Raw genomic sequence first — 24,985 nt, 5'->3', positions numbered from 1 at the left:
GAATAGTAGATGCCAGAACTTTTGCTTAGATGTCATTCATTCTACACCATTCTAAGGGTTTCCAATTAAAAAGGAGCTTCTTGGTCCAAATTGTAGTCATCTAAATTGTTCTTTTGGAAATGTGCCCCAAATGAAAACAATACATAGATAGAAAAGATGTTCAGTTCAATGAACCAAAAAGAAAAAAAAAAGTGCTCCTCTTTAAAATGTTCCATTTATACATACCTGCATACATTTGAGTAATTCCAAAAAGGCATCAAATCCTTCTAGGAACTTCTGCCTCAGATCATCTGACCATTCAGTTGGTTTGCTAATTAACACATACCTGAACAAGATAAAAATAGCAATGAACATATGGGTAAACACTGACATATTACAAGATACAAGTGGTTGGATAATTAAACAAAAACTTACTTGAGATCTAAAATAAGGCTCTGAACTCTCCTAAACTTGAAGGCTTGTAAAGCAGTGTATCGTTCAAACTGAAATCTACCCTGGGCATCTCGATGTCTCAAATGATCCATAAAAGTCTTAATGATGATGGTCATTAGGTTTTCTTCTGTGATAAGCATCCGAGCCTAGAACAAAGTATATCAGAGTACACTGGTAATCAAAACCTATTAACTAGAAAGCTAAAAAAAAGTCACCAACATTGGTTAGCTCTTTGAAGTTTAAACCTTTTCCAATGCAACTATATAATATCATAAATGCATTACTGTGTATTTCTAAATAACAATTACTTACTCCAATTGCCACGTGTATGAAGCAACAATTATATCACGGAGAAAGATGCCAGAATGTTAGGAGACAGATCCAAGGCTCATTATTCAAAGACAATTCAGGGTGGGGGGGTCTGAACCAGGCTGCAAATTTCCTTAACTGAGACATTTAGACACCTATAATGGTATGGTATAATTATTCTAGGATCCAGAGGTTCATATCACAGCTTCTGTAGAACTCAGTATGAAACTCTATTTCCTCTTAATCTCCTTTTAAAACTTTTTTGGTTTTGTTTCTATGTATAGATACACATAGCTATGTATTTTTGAATAAGCAAATACATTTAAATGATGCAAAAAAACCCCCAACAAACAAAAACCAACAACAAAAAAAAACCAGGTAAAAAGTCTCCTAGCTCCCAAGGTCCCCCTTGCAAAGGCAATCTCTGTTAGCAGTTTTCTTGCATATTCTTCCAGAGATGGAAGAATACATATATGTATACACATACACATATATACATTTATAATATATGGGTTAAGTGTTACTAAGTAAATAGAAGTATGCATATATTTATCTATTTCTCATCCTCAAAGGATAGCGTATTATAAACACTGTTCTTCACTTGTTTTTTAACTTCATGTATTTTAGAGACTGTCCCATATCAGTTCATGTAAATTCCCTCATTTGTCATAACCATCACCAGGTATTTTTTTCTATCATACTTTATTTAACCAGGCAGGCCCTTAATGGTGAGACATGAGACATTTGGGTTTTTTCCAGTCTTAATGCTATTTATTCCAAAAGATGTTGCAATGAATATTAGCTGTGTATAATTGCAAGGATAATTATAGAATAATTTTCTAGAAGTGGAATTACAGGGTTAAAGTGTATGTACATGGGCGCCTGGGTGGCTCAGTTGGTTAAGCGACTGCCTTCGGCTCAGGTCATGATCCTGGAGTCTCGGGATCGAGTCCCACATCGGGCTTCCTGCTCAGCAGGGAGTCTGCTTCTCCCTCTGACCCTCTTCCCTCTCGTGCTTTCTATCTCTCATTCTCTCTCTCTGAAATAAATAAATAAAATCTTTAAAAAAAAGTGTATGTACATTATAAATTTTACTGATATCATCAAATTGTCTCCACAAAGAAGTTTACCAATTTATATGTCCATCTACAGTGTGTGCCTTTCCCCTCATGCTTTCAGTAACACAATGCAACTTTAAACATTTTGATCTTTGCCATTCTGATGATTTTAACTTACATCTTACTATGAATGAAGTTGGACATTATTTTATAAAAATTTGCATTTCCTATTCTGCTCCATAATAAAGTCAGAATGTCTAATATTATTTGAATACCTCATTATTACTCTGCTATAAAAGATCATGAATTTTCCCCTATTTTTCTAGCCTAACTAGGTTCAAGTGTATTATTGGTGTTGGGGGAACTATTTAACTAGGTCTCTCATTAATCAATCAGCAACATAGAAAGTTGCATCAAAGAGTAGGACAGGAGCGCCTGGGTGGCTCAGTCAGTTGAGCATCTGACTTCTTGATTTTGGCTCAGGTCATCATCTCAGGGTCATGGGATCAAGCCACCTGTCAGGCTCCATACTTCTCTCCCTCTCTCTGTCCCTCCCCCTGCCCACGCACGCTCTCTTTCTCTCAAATAAATAAATCTTAAAAAAAAAAAGGACAAAAAAGTGCAGAAGATAGAAGTCTAAGAATATAGTAAAGTTGTGTTCTAATGTAAAAGTTCTGAGGTCATCAGATAAAGAGAAAATCTATATAGTTAAATATTCCTTTGAAAAACTCAAAAGTCATCATCACATTGCCAGGACACAGGCCCTAAGAACCTCAAAAATCAACAGGATTAACTACTGTTCATTTTCCTACATAGTGAAGACTAAGGTCAAGTTTGAAGAAGAAGAGGTGTTGACAGGTTAAGATAAAAAGATATTCCTTTTTGGTTTTTTGTTTGCTGTATTAGTTGATTTTGAGAAACTTAAATGAGTATAATGCAATTTGACTACGAAAAACCTCTGTAGAACATGCTTACAAGACTTATAACCAATAGTTGAAGGAAGTCTGGGAAAGAGAATTTATTTTTTTAAAGATTTATTTACTTATTTATTTGACAGAGAGGGAACACAAGCAGGGGGAGTGGGAGAGGGAGAAGCAGGCTCCTCGCTGAGCAGGGAGCCCGATGTGGGACTCAATCCCAGAACTCTGGGATCATGACCTGAGCCGAAGGCAGACGCTTAATGACTGAGCCACCCAGGCGCCCCTGGAACAGATAATTTAATATTGGTAGAATGTAAATCCCACCAACCAAAGCATTTATTTAGCATTTTCAGTTTCAGATGAATGTTAAAAGAGATGGTTTATCCACTGCATAATTTTGTTTTGGATTATGATTGTCATGGGTGCCAACTTAAAAAAAAAATCAATAAGATGCCCATTAGTACTGTCCCACTGAAAGAGGGGAGTTATTCAAGGCATTTCTACTTCTAAAAAGAAAACCAGAGAAAGCATACTTTCCAAAGTTACAACAGAAAAGAAGAACAAAACACTTTAAGTGCTTGGCTTTATCACCTCATGCCTAGATTATCGCTAAACTTTCAAGGTAATCTTTGACATTAAATATCTAACATTATTATATAGTTCTAGTACTTCTTATCACCCTAAAAAACTGCTTAATTCTTAAATGCCTATAATTCTCTTTGCTTTAAAATATATTACTGTGGAACGCTTCAGTGGCTCAGTCATTAAGTGTCTGCCTTCGGCTCAGGTTATGATCCCAGGGTCCTGGGATTGAGTCCCACATCAAGTTTAGGAAGCCGGCTTCTCCCTCTCCCATTCCCCCTGCTTGTGTCCCTGCTCTCGCTATCTCTGTGTCAAATAAATAAAATCTTTAAAAAAAATAATAAAAAAAACATTTCTGCTACTCACCTTAATTACAATTTTATTCATTTTATGTAATTTGTATTCAATCTTGTGTTGCAAGGCTCATTACATATTCAAAATGGGCCACAGTCCCTGCTAAGACTCTGAAAAATCTTTATTTTTTATGAAGATTTTATTTATTTATTTATTTTGAGAGAGAGCGTGCACAGCAGGAGGGACAGGGGCAGAGGGAGAGCCAGAATTCCAAGCAGACTCCACAATGAGCACAGGGCCCAACATGGGGCTCAATCTCACCACCCTGAGATCAGGACTTGAGCTGAAATCAAGAGTTGGATGACCAAACTGACTGAACCACCCAGGTGCCCCTCTGAAAAACATTATTGAATAATAATGGCCTGTGAACATACTTTTAGTTAAACTAAACATGATAGAGCATAAAGGGTAATGTTGACTATAAATTAGGGCACATTTAATAAAAACAATTTAGAACAAGTAAGAACTGTTAATCACTTGAATTATTAGTATTGGTTCTTGACCAGCCTATTTAAAAATGAAGACTGAATTTTCAGTTAACCCAAAAGACCAATATATGGGATTCTATTACTGATATATTACATTTCACTAATATCTAGGCAATTGATTTTTAAGCAGGGATAGGCAGATGAATTACTAATGGTGCTTTTCCAAGAAACTATCCATGTACTCTTCTGCTTCCAGTAATGATGGAAGAAACTTGAGGCTGACCAACATTTCCCCCCAAGAACAACCAGAAAAGATCAATTAGGAAAAAAAGTTTGAAATCATTAGAGAGCTGCTGAGGCAGTAAGAATTCGAGGGGATAAAACCATAGAGAAGGGCCACGGCAGAGGGAGATGAGCCAAAAACCTGCAGCTGCTTTTCCTTCAGCATCTGACTCTTCTGGGAGCAGGGCAAAATGAGATGGAAGATCCTGGGAAAGAGTCTGACAACACTGCTAACAGGGAGAAAAACCTAAGTTTAGCTGGTGTGGGGAATGGGGTGGCCAGGACTCTAGTAAGAACAGAAGGGTAGGAATGGAGTCCAACTTCCTTTCAGCTTTCCCCATAAGACATCTGCAAAATTCTGAAGCTGTGCAGGCCTTAGAAATCTAAGAGCAGAAAGACTAGAAGAGCAAAGGAGCAATGTGGCAGTTTTAGCAAGCGGAGGAAACAAAACTAGTTCAGGACCCTAGAGAGGGGAAGAACTCAAGTGAACTCTCTAGGCTCTTGACTGGGAACCCTTAGAGGGTAATGTTGCAGGGGTGAGGATGACTCAGAAGACAGAGTCTAGCCAAAACAACCTGGAGTCTTGTCAATTCCTAACTAGACTAAGGTGATGGGCCTCATTCCAGCTGCCTAACATTAAGGGGAATCTTCTTAGGATAAAGATATCATGCAGTGTCTAAGATTTTGTAATAAAAAACATCCTACCAGAAGGCAATGAGAAAGAGAATGGGGCAGAAGCCATATTTTTTTTTTAAAGATTTTATTTATTTATTTGACAGAGAGAGATACAGTGGGAGAGGGAACACAAGCAGGGGGAGAGGGAGAGGGAGCAGCAGACTCCCCGCTGAGCAGGGAGCCCGATGTGGGGCTCGATCCCAGGACCCTGAGATCATGACCTGAGCTGAAGGCAGACGCTTAACCGACTGAGCCACCCAGGTGCCCCAGAAACCATATTTGAGGAGAGAATGACTCCAAAATTTCCAAAACTGAGAAAGCCACCAGCATAGGGATACAATATCTACAAACTCCAATATCTATAAAGAAAATCAAACCTACATAAATCATAGCAAGACTGATGAAACCTAAGACAAATGTCAATAAAAAGTTATTAAGCATTTCAAATGCCTAAAAAATCAAAAGGGGCAAAAATATAAAAGAATTTAAATAGGAATAAAACTACAAATGATCTAGACAATGACATTATCAGAATATGACTTTATTTAAGATTTTATTTATCCATTTTAGAGAGAGAAAGAGAGCATGTGTGTGTGAGCAGAGGGAGGGGCAGAGGAAGAGAATCCCAAGCCGACTCCATACTGAGCACAGAGCCTGACATGGGGCTCGATGCCACAACCCTGAGATCATGACCTGAGTTGAAATCAAGAATCGGAAGCTTAAATGACTGAGCCACCGCTGGGTGTGGAGCCTGCTTGAGATTCTCTCTCTCCTTCTCCCTCTGCCCCTCCCTCCACTCCCCACACTCTCTCTCTTAAAAAAAAAAAAAAAAAGTTAAAAATGTAACAATGGAAAAGACATACTATGCAAACACTAACCAAAAGAAAGGAGTTGTTGCTGTAGTATCAGATAAATTACTTTAAGTGAGGAGTATTATCTGAGATGAAAAAAATAATTCATAATGATAAAAGGATTAATCTAGGAGGTAAAATTCTAAATTTGTATGTATTCAATAACATAAAGATATATAAAGCAGGTATATAAAAACAGAACTAAAAGGAAAAAGACAAATTCAACGATCACTGTGGGAAACTCTAAGATACTTCAATAGTTGGCGGAACAAGAAAATTAGTAAGTATATAAGACACAATGAAAATGAACAAACCTGACCTAAGTGACATACAGAAACACTGCACCCAATGATAAGAGAATATACATTATTTTCAAGTTCACATAGGATATTTATCAAAACTGAAAACATTCTGGTCCATAAAGCTAGACCCAACAGAGGACTGAAATCAGCATGTTCTCTGACCACAGTGAAATTAAGCTAGAATTTGTAACAAAATAATTAGAAAATGCCCAGCTGTTTTGAAATTTAGCAATATATCTCTAAGAAGTATAATCACAAAGAAGAACAAATGGGTCAAGGAAGAGATCACGAAGGAACTCAGTGAATTTTTGGAACTGTATAGTAAAAATAAGACATTACAAACTTGTGGGATGCAGCTAACGTTATGATTAGATGGAAACTTAAGCATTAAATGCCCTTATCAGGAAAGAAAGGCTGAAAGCCAACAACTTAAACATCTATCTCAAGAAATTACAGAAAGAATGGTAGTCATCATATGGTGAATAAAAGCAGGAATCTTATTCCTGATCTCAGGGGAAAAGCTTTTAATACTCAGTGTTACGTAGAATGTTCTTAGGTACTCTATCAGATTAAAGTTCTCTTTCATTCGTAGGTATGAGGTATTTTTTGTTTTAAATTACGAGTGTTGAATTTTCATTAATTTGGAAAAAGCATTTGATGTAATTTTTTTTCTGTCCATTAATAAGGTGAGTTATGCCAGCTGATTTTTTCCCCCCAAATGTTATATGCTACTCTTTCGTTAAGGGAAAAAACCAAACTTGGTTGTGATGTATTATCCTTTTTCTATATTGCCTGATTTGATTTGTGCAACCTCATCTGTGAGAGAGATTAGATGGTAATTTTCTTATACATTGCCTTGTTGGGTTTTGGTATCAAGATAACAGAGAATTCAATTAAACTGGCCAGTATATTCTCTTTCTCTGTTTTCTGGAAAAGTTTATATAAGACAGGTACTATTTCTTAAATATTTGGAAGGATTCTCCAGTGTAGCCACTTGGGCCTGGGGACTTGTGAGAAGATTTTTATAATAATTAAAAATTTCTGTTTCTTATTTCTCTTTTAATAACCTGTGGGTTTTCTTAGGAATCTGTTCATTTCACCCAAATTTCCAATTATACTGATTTAAGTTGGTCCCAATACTGTCTTATTTTCTCCTTAATATCTGTAAGGCCTATACTTTTTTGCAGCCCGTTTTAAAATTAAGGTTTTCTATTTTATATTAGTCTTTCTAGATATCTATTCCTTTTCCTTGTTTTAAAATAACCAACTTTTGGTTGTACTGATTTTTTTCTTATGTATATTTGCTTTGTTTTATTAATTTCTGCTCTTTACTATTTCCCTTTTTCTACTTTCTTTAGACAAAAGACCTAAGCTCTCACAATGGCCTTGCCCATTCCATCTTCAACCCTATCCCCAAACTCAGTGATGTCATTGACCATTTTCTTCATTTATCTAGCAACACTGGCCTGTTTGGGATTCTTTCTTCCAAAATGCCAAGTGCACATTCATCTCAGAACTTTTGTACTTGCCCAGGAAGCTCTTCCACCGGTTAGTCACATTACTCATCTCTCACTTTCTTCAGGTTCCTGTACAAACACTACTTCTCTGAGAGGCCTTCTGATAACCTTGTATAAAATATGACCTTTTCACAGTCACTCTCTATCCCCTTAACCTGCTTTTCTACTTCATAGCACTTACCAACACTTGATTTATAAATGGTATACAACTGTTTGTATATCTGTCTCTTCCCAATTAGACTATAAATTCCATGGGAACGGGGACTTTTGTCTGCTTCGTTTACTGCAGTATTTATCTCCGGAGTCCACAACAGTACCTACTCAGTAAAGGTGCTAAATAAGTAAGTTCTGAATAAATGAGTACATATGCTATTTGTCTACTGTTTTAACTAAAGGAATCAGACAAGAAACAAAAAAGTTGAAATATTAGAACAAAAATTACTTGAGATTACTCAAAATCCCAAGGAATCAACACAAAATATTAGAAGAAATGTTAATTAAGAGGACCAGACAGATACAAGATGACATAAATATATCAGTGCTTTTCCTACATACCAGACATAGCCAGATAAAAAATGTGTAAGACCCATAACAAGAGAACTATGAAGTTTGTAATAAGAGCATAATATAAAACTTAATAAATGAGGACAAATTATGTTCCTGGATGAGGATACTCAATATTGCAAAGATATCAGTTCTTCCCAAAGTATCTTTAAATACATTTTCAATCAAAATCCTAATGTGTTTTTTTGTGATTTTAGTTCATCTTAAAAAAAAAAAAAAAAGCCTGAGAACATTAAAGAAATTATTTGAAAAGAATAATGGAAGATTTAGCCCTACAAGATATCAAAACAGAATATTAAGCTAAAATTATTAAAACTGGGTACTGACATGGAAATGGACAAACAGATCAATGGAGGATGCACAGATAGGAACACACATGGGATTATCTCAGAGACTTCTCAAACATCCCTGACTAAAATGAAAGCATCACTTTCTCTCTTCACAAATCCTACTCGTTTTCCAAAACCCCCTGTCCAAGTGGCATGACATCCACTGGGCTGCAAGTCACAAACCTGGGAGTCATCTTTACCCTTTCCCTCCAATCGAACAACCAATCACCAACTGATCCCTCAAACCCAAGTCTGGCCAATTCTGTAGCTTTTACCACTTAAATCTCTCTCACAACTCATATCCACTGTCACAATCCCAGCTCAAGTTACCACCAATTCTTGTCTGGATCATTGCATCAGCTTCTAATTAGGTTCCCCATACTCACTTTTGCCCCCCTGTCAATTTGTTCTTCAAATTACAAACAGCATGATCTTTTAAAAATCACAAACATGATGATGTAAATGCCACTTAAAACTCTTCACTGCTTTCGCATAAAACCAAAATCCTTCACTTGGCCTATAGTATTTCATTAGTGGGTACAGACAGCTTCAACTGTACTAGAATACATCCTTCAACATAAAGGTAATCCTGGGAAAAACACTCGTTAAAAACAAATAAATAAACAAAAAAAACTGGAAAATGCACCTTTTTAAGGAAAATAACCCTAGAATACTACACAATTAAGTACCTGCCTTCGTTTCTGGTCTCATTTTATTCCATATTGAAAGATCTTCAACTGTGCTGGCTTTCCTTCTGTTTCCTGGATAGGAAGTTTCCTACTTCAGGACCTGCTTAAGTGTTGGTCCCTTTAAATGAACTTTCTTTCATGACCCCACATAAAGCCTTCCTTACAGAATCCCTCTCTGAACTTTGGGGAAAGGTCAGATCTCTCTATTATTCTCTTGCAAAACAACCAAATTCTTGAGTTTTCATTATAATTTTAATTAACCAATTCTGTGAGTCTTTCCCATTATTTTAAGTTCCATGAGGGCAAGGACATCTGTTTTTGTTCACTGCTGTATTCCCAAAGCTTAGAACTGTGCTCAATCAATAATAGATTTCAAAACATTTTTGTTAAGTAACTTAAATATGAATTTCAATTACTGATTAGCACTAAAACATAGTGATGCTTTCCCAGGCAACTAGTAAAACTTAGTATAAGACCACCCACAATCACTGTGATTCAATTGCCTTAGCTACCCCTTCCCTTACTGGGGGGAAGGGAGCTTCTCAAAATGCGAGATTGTATATAATATGCTGTTTCTAATGTATACATTTGTTAAACCAAACTGCTTAATTTTTAACTTACCAGTTCAAAACCTCAGGGAAGTAGTGAGAGAATGTACAGATTAAGTTTAAATGATTTTTTCTTTCTAGATTACATACTGAAGGCTATGTTCTAGTATGGCTGAAGGTGTCTGAAGTCCAATCACCCATTAATAAAATATTATTCTATTCAGGAATATACAGATCTTCATTCTCTAGTATTTTAAGGCTTTACTTCTGTCAATGGCAAACAAGAAAGTTCTTCTTAGTCTTTTAGTACTTACAAGTGAAGGAACCGTGAATATCTGAACCGAGAGGTCTGCGATTGAAAACTCTCTGTCGTGGTCATCTGTCACATAATCACTCTGCAAACGCTCATAGTTCTATTAAGAAGGCAAAAAAAGGCAAGGAGTGCCAGCTATCAGTTACAAAGAAAAGGCAAGCACTACTCACCAGAGTAGGTGCGGTGAAGAACTGGACAGACAGAGCAGTCACGGACACTGCTCGCTCGTGATCATCATCCATAAAATCTCTCTGCAACTGCTGGTAATTCTAAACAACAAGGGGGAGATTCACCTCTAATCCACTTTGACCAAATGTTTAAGGATTATAATGAAAAGTCAGTGCTGGAGGAGTCAATAAGATAACACTGCTATGAGAATGATAACGAAATGACTTCTACCAATAAATTTTGTATAAATACTGATTCACTATATAGTCTTCTTGAGCACAATGGCAATTTATGAGCTCAAATAGGAATAACAGCTTCTAAAATCCTGGGATGTTACTGTACACCAGTAGGGCTAAACCACAGCAGCTCTACATGGTCTCTGATGAAACCAGATTTTTGTTTCTTATGGATATATATCAGAATCACCTGATGGCTCTTTCCAAGTACACATGCTTGGAACCCATTCTTGGTAAATTTGTCTCATTAAGTTTGAGAATGGGACACAAAGACATATATTTTGAAAGAGCTCCCCATATTATCCTTACATGCTTCCTTGATTAAGAACTCCTAATTCAGGTGAATTAAAAAAATAAACACATACTATGAAAAGGGAGAAGAATATAATTCAACAATATTGACAACCAAGAGTTCATGATTCTTAAATCACATCCATATATACATGTCATTTCAGCTAAGATTATCTTTCCCTTATACAAATTTTAATGGGAATAATATCATACATAATTCACAATGGCATAGGTTTAAATTCTTCATTTATCATTTGATATCATATACATTTCACAGTTGGATATTTGTATCCAGGTGATGAAAAAGAAAAGCCTTACTGCTGGAATTATATTCTATTTATAAAAGATAAAAAGATCATCTACTGAAGTTTCTTAGAATTTAAAATCAACACAGTGACATATTACTATTAGTTGCTAATATTATAAAGCCTGGATATAATCATGGATTATATTTACTCTGTATATAACCTACTTTGTTAAATTTCAAACTGAGAGACTACTTACCTTTGCAAATCGAACAGCAAACAATTTCTTGTATTTCAAATCCATAAGAAGACTGCTCATGAACAACTGATGATACACACTCCTAGCACCTTTTACAAAAAGAGTAGATGTAAACTAAGAATGTATCAAACAAGCCAAAAATTACATTTTCAAAGTTTTTATATGTTCAAATGTATTTTAAGTCTCAAGAGCAAAACTCTAAATGTGTTCTTCAGTATAAAATGTTTGCAATCTGCTTTTTTAAAAAAAATATTTTATTTATTTGAGAGTGAGCATAAGCAGGGAGGCTAGGCAGAGAGAAGCAGACTGCTTCTTAAAAAATTAGTTCTTCTAAAAATAGTTTTCTAACAAAATATAAAGGTTATTTAATTTGGGTCATGGACTCCAAAATCTGTTTATGTTTTTTCCAAATAATAAGACTACATGTGCTAATTTTAAAAACTATAAATATATTTAATAAATGAAATGAAATGAAAAAATAAAAAAACCAAAAAAATCTTTTCCCAATTACTTATTTAAGGTTCTCCTATACCTTGAGAGTAGTTAAAAGATTACCTTTCCACAATTTGGAATCATTAAGCATCAATCTGTCCACTAGAGAAGAGTTTTCACCATCTGGCCCTTCTTGTAAACCAACTTGACATAAAATGCGGCGAAGCCCATCTTAAAACAGGAAGAAAAGTAGTCAATGAAATAGGAACTTCAAGTATTAAAATAAAATGACATTTTAATAGAAATGTTCCAGTGAACCTATAGAGTTTTACATGTTTACTAATTGGTCAAATTTATTCAGGAAAAGTAAACATATTAACATTTTCACAAAAAGGAGAAAAATTCCAAACCCTGCATTATACACCAACACTTATTCCAAAATACTGAAATATAAACCTGTCAGAAGGGCAACAACCTCTTATGCTGTAAAAAATTTAAATACAGTTCTTTAAGCACCTATGTTAATTAAACCAGATTATAATAAAATTGTTACATCCCATGATAATTGAAGGTAGGTATAATATATAATTGTGCTACCATTTAAAAAAAAGAATGCATGGCCTCTGTACTATAATAAATACCAGTCCATTTATCAGTGCTATGCAAAATGTTTCCACTCATTAAACAAATGTTCCCTGTGAGCCTATGTGTACCTACGATGTGAAAGGTCCTGGAAAACAAAGTCCTACATCTTCTAAATGCCGAACTTAAAAAAAAAAAGTTCTTCAAATATTAACATAAGCATTAACATAACCAAAACTTTAATATCTTTATGTTTCATGCTTATAATTAAAATCAGTTTTTAGTCTTCTATAAGGATACAAAATCAGGAAAAAAATGGAGTAATTTTAAAATTATAAAAGTCACCAAAGAGAAATTGTTTATAAAGCTAAAGAGAAATACGTATATAAATATTAAATGAGACAAAATCTTTAAATAATTAAGGGTAAATATCTCCAAAAAATTTTGGCAGGAAATTGCTTCCATGATACTATTCATTACTACTCTAGCACAGAACTTGGTGCATAGGTATCCAATGGAAAACACCAAAACAAAAGATTGAGGATAAGAAAAATAATTGGAGAGACATTTAAAAAGTCAAGCAAACATGGTCTCCTAAATTTCAATACCTCCATATTTTTTCAACTGTCCGTTCACAATGTGGCAATGCTCTTTTAATACAAATATTTTAGAATTCTCTTTATAATAAACATCAGAATGTCATTTATCCAAACCACTTCTCTTGCTTTCTAAAGAACAGTATGACAGATAGCTTAGATCTATTCCTATTTTTCTCTTTAGTGTTCTATTTTATATACCAAACTTGTATTTTTGGCATTAGCCATGTGGGTTTTTCATTCTGTTAAAACATTAAAAAGATTATCTAATTTGTGGAATGTGGAAAGACAAAAAATACCAAATATAAATCAGTAACTTCAAATCTGCAAGTGTTTGGAGTTGCAAATTATCAGTAATCAAAAGTTGGAGGAGTTAAAACAAAAGATATCAGCATTGGTGTTGCATCCTTTAAACTGCTAATCATTTAGATTTTATTTACAGTAGTATTTTCCAGCTTGCTCAGTAGAACAGAGTTCCACAGAATGGGGTTAAAAAAAAAAAAGTTCTTTTATTAAGTCTGTGAGATTTAGATTTCATTAGCATATTAAAGTCATTTACTATTGTTTAACCCAATATTTCCTGCATTTATTTGAACACAGAATCCTTTGTATGCATATAAAAAAATCCTGTGGATCAAAATTTGAGAAACATGGGTTTTTCTGTGCATAAAGATATTCTGAGGTGGTATTTTAAAATGTGAAATTAAAGCAAGAAATTATTTCACTTGATATTTTTTCCAAAAGTTTTTTGAACCTACCTGAATATCCAATAATACTTCCCAGCCACGACAAAAGTTTCAAACCAAAATTCTGATGTGCGACAATAGACGAATGCATAACTTGAACTTTGAGTGGTTTTGTCTGTCTACTGGTATTTCTCTTAAAAAGAAATGGCAGAATGAAAAAACAAAAAGGCTATCTTATAGAAAAAAGCTAGTATTTTTATTTAATATAATTATACTCTCATCATTACATGAGAATTTTTTTTCATGTATGAGTGTAAGAAAAATACCACTTGGCTTGCTTTACTCAGATCCTAATTTAGGATCTAGAAAGAATCTTAGGATTCTTACAAAAAAGTAAGAAGTTATAGCTTATGAGTAACCTTAATCTTTGGTCCTATACTTGAAAATCTGCCCCACCAATTAGAAATTATTTAAATGCTAACATTTGTTCTAGGTCTTTAATTTCTTAAATGCAATTACATATTTATTTAAGTAATTTGCTTCACTGTACAGAAGTGATGTTATCAATACTTAAAAAAAACCCCTTATTGTATAATAAACTACAATTTCCAATGTAACCATTTTTAAGTGTCCAGTTCAGAACTGTTAAGTACATTCACACTGTGGTGTAACCAATCTCCAGAACTCTTTTTATCTTGAAAAACCCAAACTCTATACCCACCAAACACTATACGTATCATATAAACAGAATCATACAGTATTTATCTTTTTGTGACTGGCTTATTTCTCTTAGTATAATGTCCTCAAGGTTCATCTATATTGTAGCATGCATCAGAATTTTCTTCCTTTTTAGGGCTGAATGATATTCTATTGTATGTATATAGATTTTATTTATCCATTCATCCATCAATAGACACTTGAGTTGTTCCTGTCTTTTGTCTACTGTGAATAACAATGCTGCTATGAACATAGGTGTACAAATATCTCCTAGGCCCTCCTTTCAATTCTTTTGTGCATATACCCAAAAGCAAAACTGCTGAATCATATGGTAATTCTCTTTTTAATTTTTAGAGGAACCACATTACAGTTTTCCATAGTAGCTGTACCATTTTACATTCCCACCAGCAGTGTGCACAAGGGTTGCAATTTCTCCATATCCTTGCCAACACGTGTGGTGATGTTATGGTTTTTCTTTGTTTATAATAGCTATCCAAATGGGTATCAGGTGGTATCTCATCATGGTTTTTATTTGTATTTCCCTAATTAGTGATGTTGAGCATGTTTTCATGAGCTTATTGGTAATTTGTATACCTTCTTTGAAGAAATGTCTACTTAAGTGTATCACAATTTTTTATTTTTATTCCCCCTTCTCATTTTTTGTTTGGATCATCTTTCTACCCCCAACTTCATCCCATCCCCATAACCCACATTAACACAGTACATCTTTGCATATTTTCTCTACCTATGTATTATATATGTATACATTTATAAAGATTTTTATTTGATTTACAGAAATGGGATACTATACATACTCTTGTGCATCTTTGCGTTAACCACTTTTTTTGGGTTAATGACTCATAATATTCTGTGGTGTGGATTTATTCAAACATCCTCTAGAGAAGGGCATTCATATTCCCTTTGTTTTCAGTCTTCTTTGACTACAAAAAAAGCAGCACTGAACATCTTTGTATACACACTTGCTAGTGCTTACATTTCTATGGGATAAATTCTTAGGAAAGAATAGATAGATGCTACTAAATTATCTCCCCAAATCCGGTAGCAATTTATTTTACACAAGCATTCCTATTCTCCGCATCTCTGGCGGTAAGGTATTTTATTACTCTAACCTCTCCAACCTGATGAATATGAAATCTCCCTGTCATTTTACTGATTACTAATGAGTAAGTCTCTTCATGTATACTAGTCAGTACTGCCTAGATTTTTCTCTGCTCTAATTGCCTTTCCATAACCTATGTCCATTTTTCTGTTTCATTGTTTGTTCCCTACTTGACAATCTATGAGTATTCTGTTTATCATAAATATTAAATGTCCATCCTCTATGTTAGAAATAATTTTGCTAAATCTACTGTTTGTCTCTTGACTTTGTTTATGGAATATCTTGCTATGCTAATTTTTATGTAGCCAGAAAATACATTTCTGTTTTAACTCCTGGGGTTCTAGTATTGGTTAAGAAGCTCTCCTCCTCCCTTAGAATGTACCTATAGTTTCTTAGATTCTCCTTCTAGCTAGTATCTATTTCTGGTCTTTCTTTTCTATATTATGAATATATCTACATACATGCCACTAGAGATTATAAATACTAATTTTTTTTAAAAGGAAAAATTGAAATGATACTACTAAACATAAGAAGTTATAAAGCAACCAATATAAGGAAAAATCTGAGCTTTACTCAGATTCATCTATTATAAACCTTTTATCCCAACTGCTTTCTCATTTCCACCTTATTTTTCTCTCTCCACAGATAGACATATATGCACTTAAAACAAAACAAAACAAAAAAACCTGAAGGACGATTGAGGGTATGTTATATGCACCCTGCATCATGCCTCCTTATCCCTTAACACTCAGTCTGCATTTCCTAAAAATGGAAATATTCTTTTACTCAACCACAGTATAGTTTCTCGTGCATTATTAAATTGAGTATGTCCAGACATCAAGAAAGAATTTTTTAAATAAGACATAAAATGTACAAATCATAAAGAAAAAGATGTATTTTGCTACATTAAAATTTAAAACTTTTGCTCAATGAAAGGTACCAGAGACGAACCTGAATTAGGCCACATCTTGAGAAAAGATATTTGCAACAAAAGACCACAATTCAGGTTACATAAAGAACCCCTAATGATCCTAGGGTCCTGGGACTGAGCCCTGCATCAGGCTCTCTCTGCTCAATGGGGAACCTGCTTCTCCCTCTCCCTCTGTGTACCGCTCTGCCTACTTGTGCTCTCTCTGTCAAATAAATAAAATCTTAAAAAAATATATGAAATAAGATACTCATAAGTAAGGCAATGCAAATTTAATTGACGAGATGCCATTCATACAAATGAAATTGGCAAAAATTAAAAAATCTGACAACATACAGTTTTGACAAAGTTGTGGAGAAATGGGAACTCTCTATACACCTCTGGTTGGCATGTATATTAGTGCCACCACTTTGGAGACAAACTTAGCAAAATCTAGTAAAGATGAAAATGCTCATACCCTAACAACTCAGAAATCCCATTTCTTGGTATATACCCTAGAGAAACTTTTGCATCTATGCAACAAAGAGAAAAAACAATGTCCACAGCAGGACAGTTAGCAAAAAAAAAAAAAAAAAAAAAAAAAAAGGAATTATCCTAATTGTCCATCAGCAGAATGGAGAAATTATGGTAAAGTTATCAATGGAATACTTCACAGGTACATGCATCAACATACATAAACCTAGTATCAACACTGAAATGGAAAGTTGCAGTATAATACATCCAGTATGAATCTTGTTATGAAACATTATGAAATGTTTAAAGGCCTCCAAATCAATACATATAATGTTGACAGATTTAATAAAAGGAAGTATAAAGGCACGCAGAAGAACGAACAAATGAATGAATAAAAGTAGTTATCCCTAGGGTAGGAGAAAAGGGAATGGGATAAAGAAGGGATAATACAGGGTCCTCTATACTTTTTACGTAAAGTATGAAGAAAATGCTGCATAATGTGGGCATACAGACATTTTTATCTGCATATTTAAAATATTTACCAAAAAAGGATATTTATACAAAATTCATTTACATGGAATAGCTTAAAATAATTCTTATTTTTAAAATAAATATAAATGCAGGGAATAGTTTTCTTTAGAGAAATAATACACTAAGTACTACTAGTATATGCAGCATACCTTGCTATAAGTTACCAAGAAACAACTTCCCTTGAATTCTAATCTTGGTGCTAAAGGCCAGTTTAAGTCCTAAAAAGTAACGTGACACCCTATCAAAAACAAAACAAAAATGAAACACTAACATGTCTCTGATACAGAAACTGGAAGGCAGAACATCTACATCTCAAGTAAACATTCATTTTCAATATTAATCTTATATACCTTAAAAAAACTAGATAGAGCAATAATACAATGTTCAAGAAACATATCATTAAATATGACTTTTGGTTGATGTTGGCTTTACATTCATGAAGGCAGAAAAATGTGTTCATAAATGCCAAAACATGGAACAAGGTTTAAACTAATAAAAAAAATAACAGTGTAGGCATGTTTTTAAATTACTTACCACAATTACTGATTTTGCTTGTTCACAATACTGGAAATCTCCATATCGAACAGACCTACGTCCCTGGCAAATGAAGATATTTTAAATTAACGTAAAAACATTATATTCAGTATTAATAACTTTTCATCCAGTAAACAAATAAACATATTTGAGCATATAACAACTCCGGTCAGTTTTAATTTTTATAACATTCATTCTATTCAATGATGAAAAGTAAATTAAAATATTTTCCTTCAAAGCCATCCTAATATTTTCAAAACATTAGTAAGTATATTTCCTTAAACGACATAACATTTTTCTTCTAGGTTGCTATAATTTCTACTTTCATAACCCAATATATATTTTTTTAAGATTTTATTTCTTTATTTGAGAGACAGAGTGAGAGAGAGCGAGCGAGCGAGAGAGCACAAGTTGGGGGTAGGAGCAGAGGGAGAGGGAGAAGACGACTCCCCACTGAGCAGGGAGCCTGACACAGAACTCGATCCCAGGATCCTGGGATCATGATCTGAGCTGAAGGCAGATGCTTAACCGACTGAGCGACCCAAGCGCCCCATAACTGAGGATTTCTAATCACTGGGTAGAATGAGAGCAACTGTATCTACATTTCCTCCTAAACTTTCTATCTGACAACAGCTTACATTTATAACCAATATATATCTGCACCAATATTCAAATGAAATTTAAGAAAAAAACAGCCTAGGAGCACCTGGGTGGCTCAGTCAGTTAAGCATCTGCCTTTGGCTCAGGTCATGATCCCAGAGTCCCGGGATCCTGCCCTACATTGGGCTCCCTGCTTGGTGGGGAGTCTGCTTCTCCCTCTGCCTCTGCTCCTCCCCTCTACTTGTGCTCTTTCTCTCTCTCACTCACTCTCTCAAATTAATAAAATCTTTAAAACAAAAATAGCCTATTCAATTTTCCCAGAATAGCTTACCTGTAATAAAAGTTCAAATTTATTATGTCACATCAATATAATGAAATTACTTACATCTCGATCTACTGTAGTTGCAAAGCCAATGGCTTCTTTTTGTGTACAGTTAACAGCTTTCTGAAGGGTATAAATAACTTGTTCATAGGTATGCACCTCATCATTGAACAGCATGCAATAGTAGGTATCCCTCTTCTCTCTGTGGCATAAAACATTAATTATATATTATCTAATTGCATATTCTCTAGCTCTAGGCTGATTAAGTAAGAGCATACTTGTTTCTAGTTCTAGGGAATGTGTTAGGTACTGGGCACGTATCTGTAACAAAGTCATCTGGGGTCCCATCCCCATGCTCTATGACACTACCATCTGTTGGGGAAGATACATATTAGACATGCAATTCTAAGTGAACTGGCTTTTATCAAGAAGAACAAAATGCTGCAACAGGGTAAAACAGGTCTGGGACTTCAGAGAACTGCCAGAGAAGTAATCTGAGACCTAAAGTCAAAATTGGCTATCAATGGTTCTCAACTGGAGGCAATTTTCCTCTATCTCTCATAGATGACCACTTGGCAAAGTCTAGAGACATTTTCTGTTGTCATGACTGGGGCAGGAGTGTCACTGGCATCTAGTGGGTAAGCACCAGGGATCCTGCTTAAATATTCTACAATCCACTGGGGCACCGGGCTGGCTCAGTTAGAAGAGCATGTGACTCTTGATCTCGGGGTCAGGAGTTCGAGCCCCACATTGGGATTTACATTAGAGATACTAAAAAAAAATAACAGTCAAATTTGCCTTTAAGTTCACTTTGCTACCATATGGAGAATGAATCATGAGGGACAAAAACAGATATGGCAGTTCAGTTAGGGAGGCAATGTTGTCAATGATGAAATTAATTAATTTGGAGTAGGAGAGTAATAATGGAGAGGAACAGAAGTTGAATGATTTGATGCAGGGAGAACCAGTTGGACTTGAAATCTAAATGGGTATAGGTGATTCAAGTTTCTGGGTAGATGGGATGCCATTTACTAAGATAGGAAAACAATACAAGAGAAGCAAGTTACATTCTTTTTCCTTCTATACTGGTGGTCTTGAACCTACAATGAAATGAAAAAATAAAAACAAAACTCTTCTATTCTCTAGGGTCTAAATTTGGATCTTTGATCAATGGTTCCCAACTTGAAGTACAGGCACATCTTGTTTTACTGCACTTTGAAGATATTGTGGGTTTTGGGTTTTTTTGTTTGTTTTTACAAATTGAAGGTTTGTGGCAACCCTGTGTTGAACAAGCCTCTTCAAAGCCATCTTTCCAACAGCATTTGCTCATGTCAGGTCTCTGTATCACATTTTAGTAATTCTTACAATACTTCAAACTTCATCATTATTGTATTTGTTATGGTGATCTGAGATCACTGATCTTTGATGTTACTGTCATAACTGTTTTGGAGCACCAGGAACCACAACCATTTAAGATTGCAAACTTAAGTATACATGTTGTATGTGTTCTGACTGCCCCACTGACCAGCTGTTTCCTTGTCTCTCTCCCTCTCCCTGGGCCTCCGTATTCCGAGACACAACACTGAAACTCTATAATGGCCTCTAAGTGTTCAAGTGAAAGGAAGAGCCAATCAATGCGGCAAACTTCACTGTTGTCTTATTTTAAGAAACTGCCACAGCCACCCCAACCCACAGCCACCACCACCCTGATCAGTCACAATCAACAACATCGAGGCAGGACCCTCCTCCAGGAAAAAGATTATGACTCACTGAAATCTCAGATGATGGTTAGCATCTTTTAGCAATAAAGTATTTTTAAGTTAAGGTTATGTACTTTGTTTTTTATACATAATGTTATCAGACTACAGCATGGTGTAAACATAACTTTCGTGTATACTGGGAAACCAAAAAATTCCTTTGACTTGCTTTATTGCAGTGGTCTGGAAACCAACCTGCAATACCTGCAAGAAATTGTGAAGATATATTCATATGGCATATATGGATGTAGGTGGATATATATGGATATATGTGAAGATTCATATGGCACATGTGGATATATGTAAAGATAAATTCATAAGGCACTATTTTCAACATTTCCAAAAAAGTATAGTTAACACCTCACTTTATAAAAACACTTAACCCACACCTAAGTATCTAGGACACTACTGAAAAAGCAAAAAAGAAACCACTGAGGTTCATCAGACCCTCACTTCAACTTGTAATCAACCTTAAATATGAACAGGACTCCAACAAACTTGGTTAGAATTAGAAGTTAAAGGGAAGGTTGCTTGAAGCAAGCATATCACATGGAAAAGTAAGCCCTTAACCCTAATACAGCTATGGCAGAATCCAGCTCTCTGGTCACAGGTTTGCGACCTCCTCAATAATCGAAATGCAAACAGTAAAAATGTGAGAGTTACCAGGTTTATCACACAAAGAACAGAAAACTGCCTGTGCCTGAAACACAGGGCTTAAGTAAACTAACCAATTAACAGGGAGAAACTTCTACCAACTAAGTGGATCACATATATTAAAAAACTATAAAATAAAGTATTATTGAAAACTAATTATTAAAAAAGAGTATGTTCTATCCTAGCTGTATTAAACTTAATCTGAGGAATTAGAATCAAAATGGTTAAAACAGAGTTTGAGCAAATATGAATACAAAGAATAAATGGGTTGTACTTACATTATCTCTAAATCTGCAGGCAATTCACTTTCTTTTTCCCAGGTTAGTATCTCTACTGCATATCGAAACATAATAGCAAAAATGTTATAGGTTCTTGCTATCACGTCTTCTGATAAATGCACAAGAGGATCCTGAAAGAACAGAAAAAAAATTGCAACCATCTTAAATGCACATTAATTCTCCTCTTTCCTGTTCTGCCTCCACCCCTGAAAATACTACTGTAAACAGCTGACTGATGTTCCAGCTTCGGCTTCTCTTCAGTTTGATCCTGTACATTACAGCCTACCAAATCAAGCTTCCTGAAACATTTTGTTCATAATGATTCCAATTACTGAATAAATTGAACATAATCAATGGCACCCCAATGCCTAATGAATAAATCTAAAAATTTTAGAATGGCACTCCAGGATCTTCAAAACCTAACAGCAAACTATCTTTATAGCTTCATATCCTACAAATCCCCAATTTCCAGAATAAACAAAGGAATGTTATCTAAGGACAGACAAGCAACATTTAGTTTTATAGGTATAAAGGAGAGCCTGATTTTCAGAACTCTAAAGGGGATAAGTCAGCAAGGTCAGAAAACTGCCCCTTGATGCCATAAGAAATCACTCCCTTGTCTACTTTCTTTCAGCAGTGCACGTCGTCTATGTATGGAATGGGGAACTTTGCACCTTATACTTAATAGGGAGTAAGTCACAAAAATTCTAGGTTGATGTGAAAAAGTATTACTATAAATATACACTAAGTTTAGGCAAAAAGTCTTACACAATTTTAGTCTTAATGCTTTGCTTGTTATTTAGCTTAATGGCTAGGTAGTATTATATTCATTTCTCAAATAAGAAAATCAGTATGTTCTGGGGCGTCTGTGTGGCTCAGTTAGTTCAGCATCCAACTCTTCGATTTCGGCCCAGGTCCTGATCTCAGGGTTGTGAGATCAAGCCCAGCATCGGGCTCCCTGCTGAGTGGGGAGCTGGCTTGAGAGATTCTCTCTCCCTCTCCCTCTGCCCCTCCCCCTGCCTGTGCACATGCTCTCTCTCTAAAATAAATATCTCTTAAAAAAAAAAGGCAAATCAGTATGTTCCAACATCATGGAATGGGAATCAACACATTACTGCAAATATACATAAAGGATACAGTATTTTTGTACATCCTCACCAAAGATAAGCCTAGTTGAACTGATACAAAATACATGGAGATGAGGAATAAAAAGAATGGAGGAAAAAAGACAAAGACTCCTAAAAGAAATGGGTATAGAGCTTGAAGAACATAAGAAAGGTAAGAAGAGTAAGGAGATTTTTCTAAGTCTTACAGCACTTTTTACCTACAACTCTTCTCAGTGGTCGGCTTTATATGTTCCATGAAAAAAATTTTTTTTATCCTACTAGCAAAGTTTATTTTACTATTTCTTATAGAGACTAGAAGTCATTAACATAGTGAAACCATCCATACAAAGAAGGAACTAAAACTGGTACCTCCTGGGGATTGATAAAAGAATGGGTATTAATAATAATATGAACCTTGGGATGCCTGGGTGGCTCAGTGGGGTAAATGTCTGCCTTTGGCTCAGGTTATGATCCCAGGGTCCTGGGATCGAGTCCCACATGAGGCTCCTTGCTCAGTGGGGAGCCTGCTTCTCCTTCTGCCTGCTACTCCCCCTGCTTGTGCACTTTCTCTCTAACAAATGAATAAAATCTTAAGAAAAAAGGGGGGTGGTGCGCCTGGGTGGCTCAGATGGTTGAGCATCTGCTTTTGGCTCGGGTCATGATCCCAGAGTCCTGGGATCGAGCTCTGCATCAGGCCGCTTGCTCAACAGGGAGCCTCCTTCTCCCTCTACTGTTCCCTCTGCTTGTGCTCTCTCGCTCTGTCAAATAAATAAAAGATCTTAAAAAAACAGTAATAATATGAACCTCTTGCTACACCAAAATAGAAAGTAGAATCAAAGCTCAATTTCCTTAGTGATATTACCTTGCTATATAGTCATTCATTTCTCACAATTATGTCCCATAATACAAGACATTTAGAGAATGAAAGAATTACAATAAACAGAATTTATAAGAATGGAACAGGTCCTGAAACAGAAACAAATGCCAATTCTTGAGAATCCAAGCCAGTAGTGTTCAAACTGTTCTACAAAATCCCAGGTAGAGCTGGGCCTGGTAGAGCTGTTTCTTGTTTGAATTACACACCAGCTTAAAAATATATAATTATCTATATTTTAAAATGGTAATATAAAAATATACTCTAAGATGTGTAATATTACATATTGGGGATTACCAACTAGTAATTTTACTATTACATTAACCCAGTTTGGGGCAGGGCTAGGAATAAAGATTCTTCTGCCGTCTTTGTGCACTCTTGAAAAATGGTCACTGATTAAAAAGAATTATTTCTGGGGACACCTGGGTGGCACAGTCAGTTAAGCATCTGACTCTTGGTTTCGGCTCAGGTCACGATCTCAGGATCGTGAGATCGAGCCCCCCCGTCAGGCTCCAAGCACACCATGCACACCGTGGAGTCTGCTTAAGATTCTCTTTCTCCCCCTCTGCCCCTCCTGCCTCCCCTGCTCACATGTGTGCTCTCTCTTTAAAAAAAAAAAAAAATTTCTGCAGTGAAAGGATGCTAGGCTATGTAAGTCTACTCATATGTACAATGGTAAATTAAATGCTAAGAAAGACTTCTGCTCAAAGTGCTCTTATGATAGCATAAGTCAGTTGGAATTTGTAAATAAATGATCATCTCATTCTATACTGTATTATCAATTATGACTAATAATTATAGTTCTTTGATTCATTTATTTTATAGAAAGCAAACCTTGGTCAGTGAGTCAACTGTGAGTTACTCTTCTTTCAAGCTAGAAGAATACAAGGCATATTACTAAAAAGGTTATCTGTGCTTATGTTAGAAGGCAGTGGGAATAATGGAAAACTAGTTTTTTATGTCATTTCTGTTATGTTTGAATTTTTAAAATATAAGCATATACTGTATTACAATAACAATTTTAACTATTGTCATATGCACATAAGCTATGAATAAGGACTTTCTCCATACTGCCCAACTAAAACTAGTAATAAACTAGAAACTAAATAGTCATCGAAACAACTTCACCTATTTCAAAGTTGACTTTCTAGCAAGTAATACACATTTCAACTGATAAAAAATAAATTCATTAATAATACTGCTTTTAGCGTCCACTGATAGATGGATAAAGAAGCTGTGGCATATATACAGAATGGAATATTACTCAGACATAAAAAAGAATAAATCTTGCCATTTGCAACAACATGTATGCATCTATAGGGTATAATGCTAAGTGAAATAAGAGAAAGACAAATACCACATGATTTCACTCATATGTGGAATTTAAGAAACAAAACAAATGTGCAAAGAAAAAAGAGATAAACAAAAAACAGACTCTTAACTATAGGGAATCAAACTGGTGT

At 35.1% G+C, this 24,985-nt stretch overlaps 1 protein-coding gene across 10 annotated transcripts in view; it reads right to left on the bottom strand.

The window, feature by feature from the left end:
* The window catches only part of UBR2 (ubiquitin protein ligase E3 component n-recognin 2), a 119,730-nt gene that overhangs the window by 52,229 nt on the left and 42,516 nt on the right, over window positions 1-24,985 (bottom strand). For 9 of the 10 annotated variants that reach the window (XR_012381909.1, XR_012381908.1, XM_073904987.1 and 6 more), the window contains 9 exons: window positions 21,543-21,673; window positions 18,917-19,055; window positions 17,932-17,994; window positions 13,721-13,841; window positions 11,908-12,015; window positions 11,353-11,441; window positions 10,155-10,253; window positions 415-578; window positions 226-325 (listed from right to left, as the gene is read on the bottom strand). Coding sequence is in view for 8 of the 10 variants with exons in the window: in XM_073904987.1 (XP_073761088.1) it covers window positions 226-325; window positions 415-578; window positions 10,155-10,253; window positions 11,353-11,441; window positions 11,908-12,015; window positions 13,721-13,841; window positions 17,932-17,994; window positions 18,917-19,055; window positions 21,543-21,673 (1,014 nt within the window). In the remaining 2 variants the exon portion in view is untranslated. Of the gene's footprint in view, window positions 1-225; window positions 326-414; window positions 579-10,154; window positions 10,254-10,323; window positions 10,423-11,352; window positions 11,442-11,907; window positions 12,016-13,720; window positions 13,842-17,931; window positions 17,995-18,916; window positions 19,056-21,542; window positions 21,674-24,985 lie in introns of all 10 variants that reach the window. The other variant, XM_025890495.2, reaches the window with a different exon arrangement.

This window comes from Callorhinus ursinus, unplaced genomic scaffold (genome assembly GCF_003265705.2).
Source record: "Callorhinus ursinus isolate GAN/ISIS: 27379988/994484 unplaced genomic scaffold, GSC_fseal_2.0 scaffold22, whole genome shotgun sequence".
In the NCBI taxonomy this organism is placed as follows: Eukaryota; Metazoa; Chordata; class Mammalia; order Carnivora; family Otariidae; genus Callorhinus; species Callorhinus ursinus.
The sequence above is the reverse complement of the archived record's forward strand: the minus strand, read 5'-3'. Positions and strand labels throughout refer to the sequence as shown.